The following is a 16,979-nucleotide window of genomic DNA, read 5'->3' as shown; positions in this document are numbered from 1 at the left end:
TCTCTCATCTATAGAATTAGAATGGTTACTTAGTAACCTAAGTGGTTACTTAGGTTACTAAGGACCTCTTTACTTTGATAGTCTGAGCACTGTTTCCGTGATTACAAGAAACTCCATGTGTTGGGAATGGCCATTTGCCTGCATATCCATTCTCTCCATCTTCCTTAGTAATTGAACCCCTGAGTTTTAGCTGAGTACAGGGCTGCCCCACCAGGCTCTGTTTTCCAGCCTCCCTTACACAACTAGGTGTGACCCTGTAACTAAGTTCAGACAAGGGCAGAATGGTGTGTACAACTTTCAGGTTGGGCCCTTGTAAAGAAGCGTCATGCCCTCTTGCCCTTCTCCTCTTTCACCTGACTGAAAAGAGGACCTGATGGTGGGAACTGGACCCTCCATCTATGATCACGAGATAGAAGCGGAGATGTGTTGAGGATGAAGAACGAGGCAGGAGCCGTGACCCACCACCCCATATAGCTGACATAGCCTGGACTACTTAGAGAGAAACGTATTTCCATCTTAAGTTACCGTTATTTTGGCTTTTGTTATAATTACTACACTTGAATCCTGACTAACACAGGGTGACGGGGGAATGACTTTAAATTGGGTGTCAGGGCAGGTTTCTTTGAGGACGTGACACTTAAACCAAGATTTTAACAATGAAAAGGAAACGGCCATACAGATTTTGGGGAAAGCATTCCTGGCAAAGGGGACGACCACAGGTGCAAAAGCCCTGAGATCCCACCAGCCTTCCCTGTAAGGAGGGAGACCTTGTCAATCATGGTGCCACATCTCCCATTCCATTGTTTATAGGGACTGAACGGAGAGGCTGGTTATGTGACCTGAGCAGAACCAATCAGAGACCTCCAGAGATTTGCTATGTGACTAATGGGATAGAAAGGATCTTTCTCTGGGATTAAGGACCATCTAAGGATCATGTGCTGTTAAGTGGCAAAAGCCCATTTTAGAATAAAGCCAAGCTGAGGCAAACACATCTGAGAGCTAGGAAGGGACAGAGGTCTCCAGGAGAGCCTTTGACCCTAGATCCAGCTACACTTGACCTTATTACAGCCCAATTATAGAAACCAATTACTTCCTTTTTTGTTACTGAATTAAGTTTCTGTCACTGGCAACCAAGAGTACCCAGAACAATGTAGAATATAGGGTGTTATAAGTCACAGGCCCTGATATGTGGAATTGGCCGGCAGAGTCCACATGGGGCATATAATAGGTCAGGACTCCCCCTTCCCTAGTTGGGAAATTGGTAGTAAAATGTTTGGTTAAAATGCCTGTTGTTTTGGGGGACCCTCAACCATAGGCCCACTGAGGTAGTTTTAGGGACCTTTTTTTTTTTTTTAATAAATTTATTTATTTATTTTTGGCTGCTCTGGGTCTTCGTTGCTGCGCACGGGCTTTCTCTAGTTGCGGCAAGAGGGGGCTACTCTTCGTTGTGGTGCGCGGGCTACTCATTGCGGTGGCTTCTCTTGTTGCGGAGCACGGGCTCTAGGGCACGCGGGCTTCAGTGGTTGTGGCACGCGGGCTCAGTAGTTGTGGCTCAAGGGCTCTAGAGCACAGGCTCAGTAGTTGAGGCGCACAGGCTTAGTTGCTCCGCGGCATGTGGGATCTTCCTGGACCAGGGCTCGAACCCGTGTCCCCTGCATTGGCAGGTGGATTCTTAACCACTGTGCCGCCAGGGAAGCCCAGTTTTAGGGATCTTAGAGAAACAAAAAGTGAGGACGATGGAATGTGTCGGCTATTTGTGGTGGCCTTCAGGATGTCCCAGAGACAAGCTACCGTCCACGCTGGCACATCTGAGAGGGAAATAAAAAAATCAAATCTTGTTGAGAGAGGCCCTTAATGCTCACCAGATGCCTGGAAATCTGAGAATAAAATGCCTTGTTGATTGTTAAAAACTGAGTTCTCTGCCCAAAGATAAAATTACGACTAGCAAGAAGAAGGCACACAGCAGGAGACGGGGACTATGGAGGAGCCAGGCCCCCCAGGACCACCCAGATCCCTCCAGCTGCCTGCCTGGTCATTACTGCGTTTGTAGACAAAGCATAGAGGGGTGGGGGTGGAGCAGACAGTAGGCTGGTACCTCAGGTGCCGAGTCCTGACTCCAGAGGGTGCCACTCACATAGACCATGATGCCTGAAGGCAACCCCATTACTGGAACTTCTAATAGCATAATGTTAGGGCCATAATTTTGTTAGTTTATTAGGAGGTGGTATGGCACAGTGGGTAAGGGTAGAGGCCTTGGAGTTGGGCTCTGTGAGTTCAAATCCCAGCTCTGCTGTTTTTGGTGACTGGGGTTCTAGACCCAGTTCTGCCACAAACTTGTTGAGTGGCCTTGGGAGAGTCACATAAACTCTGTCGATAGAGCTTCCTCATTGCAAACCCAAGCTCAATTTAGGATTCCCCTTCCAAGCTTTCCCACCTCAGTAAATGGCCTATCAGCCACCCAGGAGCTCAAGCCAGGTTCGTCCTTGACATCTAAACTACCTTCTAAATCCATTCCCTTCTCCATCGCCACCATCACCACTCAGTCTAGGCCACATTTCTTATTTGCACTTTGCCATAGTGCTGTCAAAATGCTTTTATAAAATGCAAATCGAGAGCCACTCATTCCCCTGAGTAAAGCCTTCAGATGGCTTCCCTTTCTCCGGGAATCATGAGAAGGCTCTCCCTCTTCCTTCAGCATGGCTTCTGAACCCCGGCACGCTCTGGCCCTGGTGTCTCTCTGCTCAGTTCAGGCCTCTCTTCCCCATCCTTCCCTGTGTTCCAGCCACGCCAGCCTTCCAGCTCATTTTAGCCCCAGGGTTCCCTCTGCCGGGAATGCCCTTCCCTAAACATGTCTCAGCTTGGTGGCTCGTTCTCCAGGTCTAGGTTTAAATATCAGACCCTAGGGGAAGTATTTTCTGATCTTCAAACCAGGTCAGGCCAGGTGTGGCCTTCACAGCACCTGTCACATCATTGGTAACAGGTCCGCCTCTTGGTTCTCCTCAGGAAGACTCATCATCACTCCACTCAAAGTTTACCCCTGGGGGCTCTCGACACGGTTATGTGCTCCCTGAGGGCTGTTTGTACCTAAAAGGCAGTGTCTATCTCCCATCTCCATGTGCCTAGAACAGAGCCAGGCCCCCATATGTGCTTGGCAATGATGAATGTAGGATGGCCTTGAAGGATGTTCCCTTCCACACTAACCAGAAATGAGCTCAGGGGCCAGGGGCCAGGAAGCCAAGAAACCAAGGTGGCGGAAGGGTCTGGTGTGGCCCAAGCCCTGAGGCCCATCAATGGCTGATCTCCCATGAATGTTTCAGGCCTCTAGGTGACTCTTCAAGTCCCAAAGGCTGAGGACAGAATGAGCTCAGATCTTCAGTTAAGTCGGCCACAGCTCTGGGGAAAACTAGCAGGAGTTAGAGGGGAGCTGCTTCTGACTCATATAATTCCAAATTTTATAACATCCAAACTAACCTTGCTTTGACTCTAGAGTTGGGATTCTGTCACTTTGCAGACAGGCAGGTGGACTTACAAACTGGCACCTCCTTAGCTGGCCCTGATCCTTCACTGGGGGGAAACATTACGTCGCGTCACCCTCAGAATGAATGGAAACCAGCTGCCCAAGCCAGAAACCCATGAAGGCATCTGTTGCCTCCCATTCCCTCCCTCAATCCCCCCAATGTGAAAGCATCAGCAAAATCTTATTCTATCTCCAGAGTGTATTCTGAATATATTCTGCTTCCTTCTCTCTCCACTGCCACCACCCTGGTCCAGGCCACTGTCTTTGCTCCAGGGGGTCACCAACAGTCTCCCGACCAGGCTTTTTCTGGCTCACCCCTCCATTTTTTTTTTTTTTTTTGCTGTACGTGGGCCTCTTACTGTTGTGGCCTCTCCCGTTGCAGAGCACAGGCTCCAGACGCGCAGGCTCAGCGGCCATGGCTCACAGGCCCAGCCGCTCCGCGGCATGTGGGATCTTCCCGGACCGGGCACGAACCCGTGTCCCCTGCATCGGCAGGCGGACTCTCAACCACTGCGCCACGAGGGAGGCCCCTCACCCCTCCATTTTTTTCACAGGAGCAGAATGGGGGAAATTGGAACACATACAAGTCCTGGTGAAGATCCTTCAGATGGCTTTCTATCAGATGCAAAATAGAACCCAAGTTTCCTACAAGGTGCAGGATCTACCTTTCCAACCTCCAGTCCTGCAGCCCACCTTCCTCTTCCTCATCTGGCTCCCAGCGGCCCTGCCAAGCCCCTCCCACTGCAGGAGCCCGTGCACTCCGTCATTCTCGCAGCTTCTGGTGTCTGCTTCCCTCTGTCCTCTGTAAGGGTCTTTCCTTGTCCCTCAACCTCATGGAGGGCTTCTCAAGTGAGGCCCATCATCTGTTATTCTCTGTCTCAGACCCTTTCTTTCCCTAGAAGCACTATTACAATGTATAACTGCCTCGTCTGTTTTCTTGTTGTTTTCTGTCACCCCTGTTCTCCTTGTATAGATTCTACTCAGAGACAAGCTGAGGTCTGTCCTGCTATACCCCCAGGACCCAGCATTGTGTGTGGGCACAAAGCAGACCTTCTCAAAAAACACCTCTTCAGTAAAAATCCTTTTTGGTGGTGGCATCTCCAACCGTCAGGAACTCTCTCTTTGCTTCCGAATTTCTATCCTTAGGCAGTGTTCCTGCTTGTTAATGAATAATTCTTTTCTGCTCGTTAATGAGTAATTCTTCTCTGGGGTTATGGCTCAGAGAACAACAGGAGATCTCAGGCAGCCTGGCAAGCACTGGCCTGTGTGGGAATCGCCTTCCAGTGGAATCGCAGCAAATCTCAACTCTAAACCCAGGGTGTCAATCTAAGCCTCAGTCCCAGTGTGCCCAGCTCTGCTGCCAGAGGCCTCGAGCTTTCCAGAGCTTCTGAGGGTCCAAGATTCAACTGCCCTCCTTTTCCTTTAATGCTCCAAGCCTTCCTCCCAGGCCCCACTGAGCCAATGCCCCTGATTCCTGGTGGCTTTCAAGCTGAAGCCGCCCCTGAGGAAGGAGCTGGGGTGGCAGAGGTGAGCCTCAGGGTTGACCCAGGGGAGGGGTAGGGAAGCCTAGGAGAGCCCATGAGGATGTGGCTGTGAGTGGGGAGATGTGGCACTCTGGCAGAAACACCCAGGGCTTCTGGGTGCCTGCCAGCGCGTAAGCAGGAAGCGGGCACGAGCACACAGTTCCAAAAGCATCGTTTACTTTGGTTTTCACTTCTCCAAGGCTCAGGAGTTAAAAAGTTCTAGTTCTTGGGTCTTGCACGTTTTCTCCATCACTCCTTCAGCCACTGCAATAGCTGAGGCGTGTAGTAGGTGATGATGACGTCGGCACCTGTGTTGGGAGAGAAGCGGGAAGCAGGGGGAGGGCAGGGTGTCAGCTCGGGGAATACCTTCTGGGAGATGAGGGCCGGGGGTGGGAAGAAGGCTACCATGAAGAGGCACAGCCCACGGGTGTCACAACCTAAGCCTGAGTTCAGTTCTGGTGAGTCCTAGCTCTGTACGTTGTGTGACCTCGGGGAAGGCATTTTCTCCTTCTGGGCCTCAGTTTGCCAATGTATAAGACTGCACAGTGGGGGAAACAGGTAAGCTGTGAGTTCCCTCCCCACACTGTATGCTTTACCAACAAAACCAGCTCCCATTTATGAAGTGACAAGCATACGCCAATTACACGTAGCATCTCATTTAATCCTCCCGACAACCACGCACCAGCTATCTTATCCCTAGTTCATAGGCAAGGACACTGAACTTAGAGAAGTGGCTTGGCCAAGGTCTCAAAACCAAAAAATAACAGAGGGCTCTGCGTACTTCACTGTTCCACATTCTGTCCTGCGGTTTCATGTCTTTTCCCCAGCCTGTCTAGATCTCTGGCATTTCCAGGCATGAGACTCCAGGCTGTCTCATGACTTTATTTCCCTATCTGGTCAAAGTGCCTATCAGTCCCTGCGGCACATGTCAAAAACTCCCACCCCTGCTTGCTCACCTGCTCTGCGGAAGGCAGTCATGACCTCCAGTACAGCAGCCTTGAGATCAAACGCTCCGGCCTGGGCTCCATGCCACAGCATGGCAAACTCTCCAGAAACGTGGTACACGGCGAGAGGGAGCTCAGGGTGCTGGGGAGAAGCAGCGGGGGGCAGGCAGGTTGAAGTGGGGGTGGGCATGCCTCTGGGAGTATCCCTTCCTCCCTGCTCAATGTGTGACCGTCTTGAGCCCCAAGCCCTGAGTCACTGCTGCTGCCGGCCTGGCCCATCCTCGAGCTGTTAAAGCAGAACTGTTCAAAGGCTCCTGCGAGCCCTGGCGCAGAGGCCCACAGTGGTTCCCGGGCGGGGACAGGGACGGGGGAGGGGGAGGGGGGTTGCTGGGGATTCCTGTTCCTGGGAAGACTGCTCAACTCCGAGATTCTGCAGTCCCTCGATCAAAGGGCCCAGAATCTGTGGACACACTCTCATCTCCCCGAGCCCCCTCTGGCCTCTGCCCTGTGCTCACCTTGTTCTTTACCTCCCGCACGATGTCCAGGTAGGGCATTCCTGGCTTCACCATGAGCATGTCAGCTCCTTCCCGTACATCCCGGTCCTAAGGGATGAGTTACGGTGTGGGCAGTGCCTGGGAGGCGAGGTGACAGGGGGACAGGCCGGGTGGGGCTGGCGCTCTGGTCACTCACCACCGCGCGGAGGGCCAGGCCTCGTGCTCCGGGCGGCAGCTGGTAGCAGCGGCGATCTCCAAAAGCTGGGCTCGACTGAGCTGCGTCCCTGGGAATCAGAGACACCAGGGTGGGCTCCAGCTTTGGGTTAACGGGTCAGGGATTCAACAGCAGACCCCTGCCCATCCCCACTCACCGGAAAGGTCCATAGAAACAGGAAGCGAATTTGGCACTATAGCTCATCACTGATACCTATGGGCAGATAATAGGGGTCTCGGCTCAGCCAGCCCTCCAGATGTCCCAGGGTGAAGTGACAGGGAGAGAAAGGACCCAGGCCGGAAGTAGAGGTGCGTGTCCTAGTCCCACTGGAGCTCTGGGCCTTGCTTTCTCTGTGCGAGGTGCAGACACGGGGGCAGGTCTGGTCCAGGCTCTCTTACTTCCTCCCCACGTGCTGCCTGCACCCCTGCCCCTACCCTGTTGCCAAATCCATGTGCCATCAGAGCCTCCTTGATGGCTTCCACACGTCCGTCCATCATGTCCGACGGGGCCACCACCTGACATCCTAAAGGGCAGAGGGTGGCCTTCAGAACTCTGGGACCCTCCTATCCACCCTGCCACCTCCCCGACCCAGGGGTGCCCATTTCTGCTGGTGGCTCACTCACCTGCCTTGGCATAGGCCAGCGCCACCTCTGCCAGCCGCTGGCGGCTCTCCTCAGCTTGGAACGACCCATTCTCACTCAGAAGCCCTGCAGGACACACAGCTCGGTTTGGGGGAGCATCCTGGGCTTTGGCCCATCTCCACCGCAGTGGGAGTGCTGGTGGCAGCAGGGCTGGTGGAAGGAGGGAAGCTCACCGCAGTGACCGTGGGAGGTGTAGGGGCACAGGCACACATCGCACGCCACCAGGAGGCTGGGGAAATTCTTGCGCAACAGACGGATGGCTTCGATAGTTGGGGAGTCCTCGGAGTCTGCCGCAGAGCCTCGCTCATCCTAGGGACAGAGGAAGGACAAAGCGGAAGGACAAAATCACAGGAAGCCTTTGGGAGGCACGGTGGCCAGCCACCAGGGCACAGCCCCGGCTCTCTCCTGTATCACCACGACAGCCCCTGGATGAGGAGGCACGGGGAGGACTGTTCCCACTTTGCAGAGGGAAACCTGACTTGACCATTCAGAGCTGCAGCCCTACTTAGCTTCCTGATCCTACATGGCTGCTGTTTCAAGGGCAGTGGCTGTGTCCGTTCACCGGTGGCCCCAGGGCCAGCACAAGGCTGGAGCGAGGGTGTGATCAGCGTGCAACCTCAGCTGATCCTCACGCAGCCTCCCCCTCCCCTTCCCTCTGACCCCTCCTCTGATCTGTCACCTTGGGAACTCTGCTGGGGACGCCGAAGACTAGGACACAGCGCAGGCCCTCCTCCACCAGGGGCTTCAGCATCTCTTCCAGCCGGTTCACACCATACCTGCATGGAGGGGCTGAAGTGAGGCAGGTCCCAGGCTAGGGTCCCCCCACGCCTCTGGCCTGCGCCTCTGTTAAGAGTCAAGGTGCACATGGCACCAGGAGGGCTCAAGCCTCACAGTACATGGAGAGGCAGGAATGCACCCACCAAACAGATGGGAAAACCGAGGCCCCACGTAGCAGAGCTATGGGATTCAGCTGTGGAAGGCCCCTTCAAGGTTCTGTTATTGACCTCCCATCTGAAGTTCAGCGTTCCTCTGCTGTGGCGCCTCTGGTGACAGGTAGCTCATTACTGACCGAGGCTGCCTCTTTTGTTGTGGAACAACTCTGCCCCCCGAGACAGTCCTTCTGAGCTGAAGTCAGCCTCTCTGGATCTTCTGCCTCCTGGGTCTGCTTCTGCTTCCTGTCACCTCCACCTGTGAAATTGCTCCCTCCATCATAACCCTGCCCTCCCCACTCCGTCTCCTACCTGGCCACTCCTGGGAGGCTGGCGATAGGCTGTTTGTCATCAGGAACATCCCTGCAAGAGCGGGGGATGGGCTATGGATTGGTAGCTGTGGGAAGGGCCAGTGGTGAGGGGGTGACTGGGAGAGATGGTTGGGAAACTCGGAAGGAATATGGAGGTGGAGATGGTGGGAGGAAGATGGGATCCAGTGTCTGGTTCCCCTGCCTGGCCAAGCCCAGGGCCTGAAATAATAATAGGAACAACAAGAATAACAGTGACAACAAGCAACTGTACTCAAAGAACAGTACTCCTAGGAAGGAGTCAAGTGGTTAAGAACTTGGACACTGAGATCAGAAGGTCCTTGCTTGCTATCCCAGCCACTTACTGACTGGGCGACCTTGGCCAAATGGTACTCTTTGAGCCTCAGGGCCTTCATCTGTATCCTGGGTCAGTTCATTCATTCATTCAACAAATATTTATTGAGCACTTATTATGTGTCAGGTACTGTTCTAGGCTCTGGCAACACAACAGTGAACAAAACAGACAAAAATCCCTGCCCTCGTGGAGATGACATTCTAAGGGATAATACCCGTATTTTTCTCATATGAATACTGTCAGGGTGGAATGAGATAATATACATCGGTGCTTAGCATACTAGTACCTGGGACACAGTAAGCCCTCAATACGTATCAGCTGTGCTATCATGACTGATCATGACTGCCACCTCTGACATGTACACAGAACTTTACAGCCAACAAAACATCGTCTCGGCTTCTGTCTTGTTGCAAAAACTCAGGATGAAAAAGGCAAGGGTTGTTTTTATTTTCCAAATGGGAAGACTGTATTCTCTTCAAGGTTTGTTTTTTTCTTAATGGCTGTCCTTAACCCAGTAGGCCACTTCCAATACCTTGAGCTCCAAGCTGACGGCCCCACTTTATCCCCGCAACACAGACACCTGCTCTGTTCACGTGCATGCACACACACTCAACCCACCCCCTGCCGATCAGAGACCTGGCTCATTTGCGGACTCACGTGACAAAGATGGGGTAGATGAGGCTGGAGGCACTGAGGCTGGTGGTGGTTGCCTGCCAGGTCCGAAGTAGTGGGTGGAAGTAGCCGCTGTGCAGAACTGACTGGGGCTGCATGGTGGGCAGGGGGGACAGAGGGCAGCCGGGTGGCTGGAACTGAGGGCTCTTGGGGGTCTGTCTCGTGCTCAGCTCTGTGAGGGCGACGAGAGGCGCATGAGACGTGGTCCCTGGCACCGGGAGGTGGTCACATACCCGCAGAGTTTTCCAGATTCCTGCTTCCCCTGCTCTCTACCCCAGTGCTACTCCTAGTGGGGTTCACCAATCCCTGCCGGTGTGCACCAAGATAAACAGGCACTTTCATGAAACTTCAGAAACTTCCAGAGCAAGTTGAATCTAATAATATAAAATCTGGGTTTGTATTTTATTTGGTCTCTTTTTTTAAAACAACATGTCTCTATTAATTCATTTTCATTGCATTTTATCAAAGAATCAGTCTAGGATGGACTGGACATTACTATGAGAAGCCCTGATCTAGCCACCACTTAAACTTTGCCTATTCCATGAACAATGTCCATGGCCATGGCAGAAATTTTAGAAAAGTACAGATAAGCAAAAAGAGAAAAATTTCCTGTAATTCTACCTCTAGGGGAAAACTGTTAACCCCTTGGTACACGGACACACACTAAGAGGATTAAATCTCACCGTGCCGACAGACAGACATGCCTGTGGAGTGGCCATGGAGGCTGCTTTTCCAGCCCGAGAGCCTCCTGCCGCTCCCCAAGCACACTTGGCTGCGTTCCGCTCACCCTCTTTCCCTAGGGGGCTGGTGCTCTTTCCACAACTTGCCCATCCCCAAGTCCTACCAGGTTGTTCACCAGGCGGCCCCTCCTTCCCTCTCCCCTGCAGCATCTCTTCTTGCCCAGATCACAGTCTCTCTTATATACCAGTTCTCTGTGGCCTTATCTTATCTCGTCCCAGTAGGCGGAGCTTCTGCAGGGCAGGGTCCACACTTAGTTCATGTTTGCCTCCTGCACAGCACTCTGCCACACAGTAAATACATTTACCCACATGAAGTACAAGACAATATGCCCTAAATGCCAAATAAGGGGTGTAAGACGGAAGCTGGGGCATTAACGTTTGTTTCTTGAGCACCTACTATGTGCCAGGCCATGCTAGGCACTCGCACACATGATTTCTCATCCAGTTGGCACCGCAGTCCCAGGGGATCGGGCTGACTGAGCGCATCTCGGAGAGGCCGAGCCTACCATGAAGGAACCATGACTTCCAATGTGAGTTAGGAGGTCAGAAGCTTGTTGGAAGAAGACAGGACTAGAACTCGGTTTTGCAGGATGAGTGGGCTCGGCTTGGCAGAGGGAAAGGGGAGAATGTTCCCTCCGGAGGGGAAAGAAGGGGCCAGGAGGACGGGCTGTGGACTGCTCTGAGGACTGAAGAGGCAATCGAGGATGTGTGTTTGGAGGGGAGGGGCGGCCAGACCTAGGACGGGGAAGATTTCTGAGCAGGGGGCGGGGCAGGGGCCTGCTCAGAGCCTGGCTTTAGGAAGATAATTCTTGCATCCTGAGCAGAGCTGACTAGAAGCAGAGGAGGACAGAGGCTGTGGGGCAAGAGGGGTAGGGAGGAGGGGCCATCCTAAGGCGGCCAAGAGGCAGTCTCTTGGGGCGGATGCGCTAGCTTGCTTGACCTGGAGGGCAGCGGAGACAGGGACAGGCAGGAAGAGGGCGGGGGGAGGTGAGCTTGGAGAGAGAGGAGGTGGGGAGCTCCGTTTTAGACGCTTCCTTTTGGAGGTGCCTAACAGCCAAGTAGGGGGAAAACAAAGAGCCACCAATCTCTCCTTGTATGAATGGGACCTCAAGGCCCAGAGAGGGGCAGGGACTTACCCACGGCTGCACACTCTCTGGGCCTGGTGGGGGGTCCTTCAGTACACTGATGATGCCTTCCCCTCCCCCTGTCCTCCAGCCTCCCAGGCCCCTTGGCTCCCTCCCAACTAGCTCAGGGGCCTGTTTCATCTGATCCTCCTCCTTGGCGGGGTTGGGGTTATCAGGAGCCGCACAGGATCCACTCCACCACCACACCCCTGGGCCAGCCGCATCATCTGACCCAGGGGCAAGCCAGGCCTCCCCAAAGATGTCCCAACTCCCATATGAGCAATCATTTAGCAGATATAAAGTCCTGAGTGCCCATTTTGTGCAAGATTTTGCTCTTAGGTCTGCCAAGGATTAGCCCAGCTCAGAGAGGTTAAGTCACTTGCCCAAGACCACACAGCTAGTGACTGAGCCAGAATTTGAGTTTGTTGTAGACAATGAGTACAGGGTTTTACCTACCATACCCCATACTACTGATAAACACTTGATTCAGTAGGCGTTGCTCTGCCTATACTATCTCTGCCTTGGAGAGATGGAGGGTATCAGAGAAAAATATACTGAGTGTATGTTGTGTGCTGGGCACTGCCCTAGGTACTTTACACATATATATTATCCCATTTAATTGCAGAGAATTGTTCTAACTTTTAATGATAAGGAGACGGAGGCTCAGAGAGGTTAACTGACTTGCTCAATGTCATTCTAGAGTCACATCATATTTTGAAGGTAGGTCTTTGGGTCTCTAACTCACTTTCCAGAGAACCTTTATAGCAGCAGGCCCCCAGCTTCTGGAATCCAAAGCTGCATTCCACTGGCTTCAAACCCACATTTACTTTAGAAGGCTGAGAAAGCGAATGCCTTCTGCTTATCAGAAGCGAAAGGGCAGGGCTGCCTAGGGGCCTTGCAGTCCAATTCACCCGGAGGAGACTGGGGGTTTGGGGATGGGGGTTAGAGAGTGGTGAGGGGGAGGCCTTACTAGGGCAGTTCCACTTTTATCTGTTTTTTTTTTTTTTTAATTTTAGGATTCAGAGAGAGATTTGAGAAATGGGTATTAGTGCTGAAAAAAATAAAAAAGTTGAAAATCACCAACCCTGTTTAATCTTTTACATTCTGCTGTGGAAAGTAGGGCGCAGAAAGGAGACAGGAGTTATTTGACATCCACAGCGAGTCAGGTACAAAGCTGGGCTTGACCATGGGTCTCCTGGCTTCTACTCAAGGGCCTGTCACCTGCCCCACAGGTAGTCATTCTGTTACATACGTGCTTAATAAACAAACATCTGTTTTTTTTGTTGTTGTTTGTTTTGCTGTGCCACGTGTCACCTTAGTTCCCCAAACAGGGATCGAACCCGTGCCCGCTGCAGTGGAAGCGTGGAGTCTTAACCACTGGACCGCCAGGGAAGCCCCAATAAACAAAAAACTGTGCAGTAGAACAACACCCCCTGAGCAACAGAGGTGCTTCTCTGTTTGCAGAGCCAAATCCAGGTGGAGGTTTTGCTTTGCCAAAAGTCCCTGAAAAATTGGAAGATGTTCACATACTTGGAAGGGGCACTTCTCCCAAATTAAGGGAGCCCGTAAGCCACAGCTTAAATCCTGTGACACCACACTGAAGACAAGGGTAAGTCACCATGGGATGCAGAACAGCTTAGCTTAACTGGAAGGCTGTAGCAGGCAGTGCAGAAAGAGTAATGTTTCAGGGTCAAACAGTCCCAGGTCTGCTCTGTGCTCTGTGTATGACTTTGGGCAAGGTTGCAGAATCTTCATTTCGTAATCTATGAAATGGGAATGATACTATCAAACTTGCAAAGCTGCAGAGAAAATCAGAGATAGTGAAGAGGTGCATGCCTGGCACAGTAGCCGCTCAGTAAATAGGCAGCTACTTTTACTATCATTAGGAGTAGAAGTGGGCTGACAAGACCTCCTGGAGTGGATCACAGCTGTGTCCTCTGCACCACACTCAGAAGGGAGAACTTTCACTCAAACCTGGATGGGCCACAGGGTCTCCCAGGATATCTGAGGTGGGGTCCTTGCCTTCCAGCAGCTTATGTGGTGAAGGAGAAATAGTCACCATACAGTTGCTACAGTAGAGGGGTGGACTATATGCTATAGGAGGGACCTGTGTCTCTGGGAATCAAGGATGGATGGCTTCATGGAACAGGCAACACTGAGGGATTAGTAAAATTTCAGATTGATTGTGAAAGTATCTCCTTCCTTAGAAGGTAACTTCTCCAACTTGGGAGTAACCTAAGCTGGGCCCTGAGAACTACCACCCGGAGGGGCTGAGAAGAGATGCAGGGCCTGATCCCCCCATGTTGTGCTCCACTGAGGATTCCAGAGGCTGTGGTCTTGGCACAGAGGGTTGTGAGCTGCTGCCAGCGATGGCAGGCTCTGCCACTTGCAGGGGAGGGCCAGCTAGGTAGAAGGTGGCCAGGGCTGAGAAATCCAAACCCCCAGAAGGGCCCAGGACAGCAGCTGTCAGGCAGTTCTGAAAAGGAGCCAACTGGCTACCTGTTTATTCAAACTGCATTTCCTGAATATCTACTCTGGGCCTGCCCCAGTGCTAGGAACAGGGATTAAAGAGAAGGAGACCCAGGCCTTGACTTGGCTTTGAAGAGCCCAAATCTCCTCTGGAGCTAAAGGAGAATCAGCCAGTTCCACAAATTCCTAGAACGTACTGACGAAGAGGTTCCTTAAAGCTTGCTGACTATATTATTGAAATGATGGTGATACTGGGCTGACATTGGTCCAAGATCCTGCAGGGGGTCAGTGGCAGATCTCGGGGAGGAATCCAGGTCTCCAGCAGAGAAGTCCTCAATGTCCACCATTACCCCTTGATACTTTAAGTACAGATTTCAAAGCTGCTTATCAGTGGAGCTGGGCTCCTGGAGAGCTCCGGGTGAAGGGGGTGAGGGAGGAAAGAGGCAGAACGGTGACTCTGGACATGGCTGCAGTTGGCAGCATGAGGGTTATGGGTGTGGGTTTTGGAGTCTGTAGATGTGGGTTCAAATCCTGTGTCTGTCACCTTCCAGCTGTCTGACCTCAGAATCCTCATCTGGTAAATAAGGACTTGAACAGACCTCAATGGGCTGTTGTTAAGACTGAATGGGCCAATGCATGTAACTTATGTACAATCCTAGCACAGAGCGGCTGTTATTGTTTGCACCTCCCTCCCCCATCCTGCGAGGCACCTCGGGCTCTCCACTGATGGAGACTACCCAAGCGGTCTCCAAGGGAATGGACCCCAGCCAGGAGACTCGGAGCCCAGACCCGGGTCCCCAAGGGCAACGGCCACGCAGAGACCTCAACCCCGCTGCAGCAGAACAATCTACCTCTAAGAGCCTAAATAGGAGTCCCAGAGTGACTCCGTCCCCGGCTGCACCGCCAGCGCTTGTGGATTACAGCAGAGTCTGGGTCTGGGGACACAAGACTTTGATGCCACAGCCCCTGCCTCCAAGTCCGCCATCTCCCCGAGTCCAGTCCCCACTCACCTGCCTCCCTAAGGAATCTGAGACGCCACTCCCGCCAGCACTGCCGCGCGCTCTAGTCTCCCAGGGCCCACGTGGGGGCGGGGCGGCTCTCCCGGAAGCAGCTCCCTCTCTCACAGCCCGCCCCCTACCGCGTGCAGGCCATCCCCCCTGCGGGCACTTGGCCTGAGGTCGGCTCCGGTCGATGCCGCGCCCACTGACGTCAGTAGGCCTGGCCAATCGGGTTGCCGAAAGGCTGAAGGGCCCGCCCCTCCCTACGCTGAGGTTCGCTCCTGAGCTGCGGAAGTCCCGGGGGAGCCCACTTGGGGGCGCAGGAGCGGCGCGGCAAGGGTGCTGCGTGTGAACCGGCCTCGAGGTTAGAGCCCTGAGGTGTTCTTTATAGCTCCTCTTTTCCCAGCCTAGCGCATACTTGGCACTGGTTGTTTATTGAAAGAATAATTAGATGTCAAGGACATTAAAACAACACCATAGTGCCTAACACAATAACTAAGTCCATTTTTGCGGACTGAGCATTTTAAAGTTGTTGAGTTCAGCACCAGGCTGCCCTCCAAGTTTTCAGAGAAAATTTATTCCAGCGTAATTTCTCAGGGCTTACTCACTCTGTACCGTAGTTTGGGAGATGTGATGTGAAAGACATGGGCACTTTGGAAAGGCTCCAAGTCTGATAGGGGCATCAGACCTGTCTATTATGGGTACAATGAGAGATTTGAGCAAAAGTCTGTGGGGGAAAGATGGGGCAGGAGGGCTCTGGTGAGGCTTATGGGGCTTGGGTGAACTGGTAGCATTAGATGAGTGAAATAGGGGTCAGGATCAATACCCTAGCAAATTAATTCCTTTTTCCCCCCCTAAATATTTACTTATTTATTAATTTGGCTGTGCCGGGTCTTAGTTGCTGCACGCGGGATCTTTAGTCGTGGCATGCGGGATCTTTAGTTGTGGCATGTGGGATCTAGTTCCCTGACCAGGGATCGAACCCAGGCCTCTTGCATTGGGAGTGTATTAACTGCTGGACCACCAGGGAAGTCCCAGGAAATCCTTTGTGAAAGTGAGAGGGGGATTATTGAAAAGTCGACTTTGAACTGTGAAGAATGTCAGAGGGTTGTATTACACTTATTCTCAGATTTTATTTCTCAAAATCTGTACCCCAAACCTGTTTTATACCGCCTTATACTCCAAGTCTAAGAGGCAGAGAGGCTTAATGCTAGGAAAATATGACACTGCTTAGTTCCCAGCTGCTAGAGTTCTGATCTGTGTTCCAATAAGGAAGGTGGTGGAAAGAAAGTAATGCTTTTTTGTGCATTAAAGAGTTAGGGACAGTACCATACATTTTACATTCACTTACCTAATTTTGATGACAACTATGTTACTATCCTCATTTTATAGACTGGGAAAATAATTGCCAGGAGATTAATTTGCCCCATGCCACACTGGGATTTCTCTTCATTGCCTGCGAACCATATTCCTTCAACTCACAGAGGTAATTACTATTTATTTTTTTCCCCAGTTTAGATCCCCTGCCCAGCAGGTCTTTCATAACACCTCTCCTGGACTTCCCTGGTGGTCCAGTAGTTAAGACTCCATGCTTCCAATGCAGGGGACATGGGTTCAATCCCTGGGCGGGGAAGTTCCGCATGCTACATGGCATGGCCAAAAACAACAACAACAAAATACCTCTCCTATCTCTGAGTTTATTGATAACTAAAAATAATTAGTACCATTGGATACCTCCAAGATCCCAAACAGGGTGGAAAACTTAAGAATGTTGCTGTTTGGTGTAATCTATTTTTCCCATGTCACTCTTATTCTTGACTGAGAGACCTGTTCCCACTTCTAGCACCCCCCCCCTTTAAAATATAATTTTACCTTAATCTGTCACTCTTATCCATAAAAAGTATTGTGAATGCAACGACATGACTCTTAAATGTAACGCTGAGCAAAAGGAGTCAGACACAAGAGAACATATTGTATGAATTCATTTATATGAAGCACAAACCCAGGCAAAATTAACCTGTGCTGGAATTCAAGATAGCGACTACTACTGG

General features: G+C 52.0%; 1 protein-coding gene across 2 annotated transcripts; it reads right to left on the bottom strand.

Annotated features, from left to right (window-relative positions):
- Positions 1-5,180: 5,180 nt before the first annotated feature.
- Positions 5,181-15,081, bottom strand: ALAD (aminolevulinate dehydratase). 2 transcript variants are annotated; one of them, XM_060014289.1, is made up of 12 exons: positions 14,941-15,081; positions 9,583-9,769; positions 8,575-8,625; positions 8,013-8,109; positions 7,507-7,642; positions 7,316-7,399; positions 7,127-7,215; positions 6,850-6,905; positions 6,675-6,762; positions 6,500-6,586; positions 5,997-6,126; positions 5,181-5,348 (listed from the first exon to the last, which is right to left on the bottom strand). In XM_060014289.1, the coding sequence occupies exons 2-12, from the start codon at positions 9,693-9,695 to the stop codon at positions 5,290-5,292; spliced, it is 990 nt and encodes a 329-aa protein (XP_059870272.1). In that variant the 5' UTR covers positions 9,696-9,769; positions 14,941-15,081; the 3' UTR covers positions 5,181-5,289. The 2 variants fall into 2 exon arrangements, with proteins under 2 accessions (XP_059870272.1, XP_059870270.1); XM_060014287.1 differs by lacking the exon at positions 14,941-15,081 and adding an exon at positions 10,442-10,548.
- Positions 15,082-16,979: the final 1,898 nt, after the last annotated feature.

This window comes from Delphinus delphis, chromosome 6 (assembly GCF_949987515.2).
Source record: "Delphinus delphis chromosome 6, mDelDel1.2, whole genome shotgun sequence".
Lineage (NCBI taxonomy): Eukaryota > Metazoa > Chordata > Mammalia > Artiodactyla > Delphinidae > Delphinus > Delphinus delphis.
This window is presented reverse-complemented; position numbering and strand designations above follow the sequence as displayed.

What these genes read in the sequence shown, in the direction of transcription:
- ALAD (XM_060014287.1), bottom strand. Translation starts at nt 10,487, where the DNA reads ATGCTGCAGGGGAGAGGGAAGGAGGGGCCGCCTGGTGAACAACCTG. An exon ending in AGCCTCCCAGGAGTGGCCAG is followed by an intron (nt 8,110 to 8,574) that starts GTAGGAGACGGA and finishes CCCTCCATGCAG; the next exon opens with GTATGGTGTGAACCGGCTGG. An exon ending in CACATGGATTTGGCAACAGG is followed by an intron (nt 6,906 to 7,126) that starts GTAGGGGCAGGG and finishes ATCTGCCCATAG; the next exon opens with GTATCAGTGATGAGCTATAG.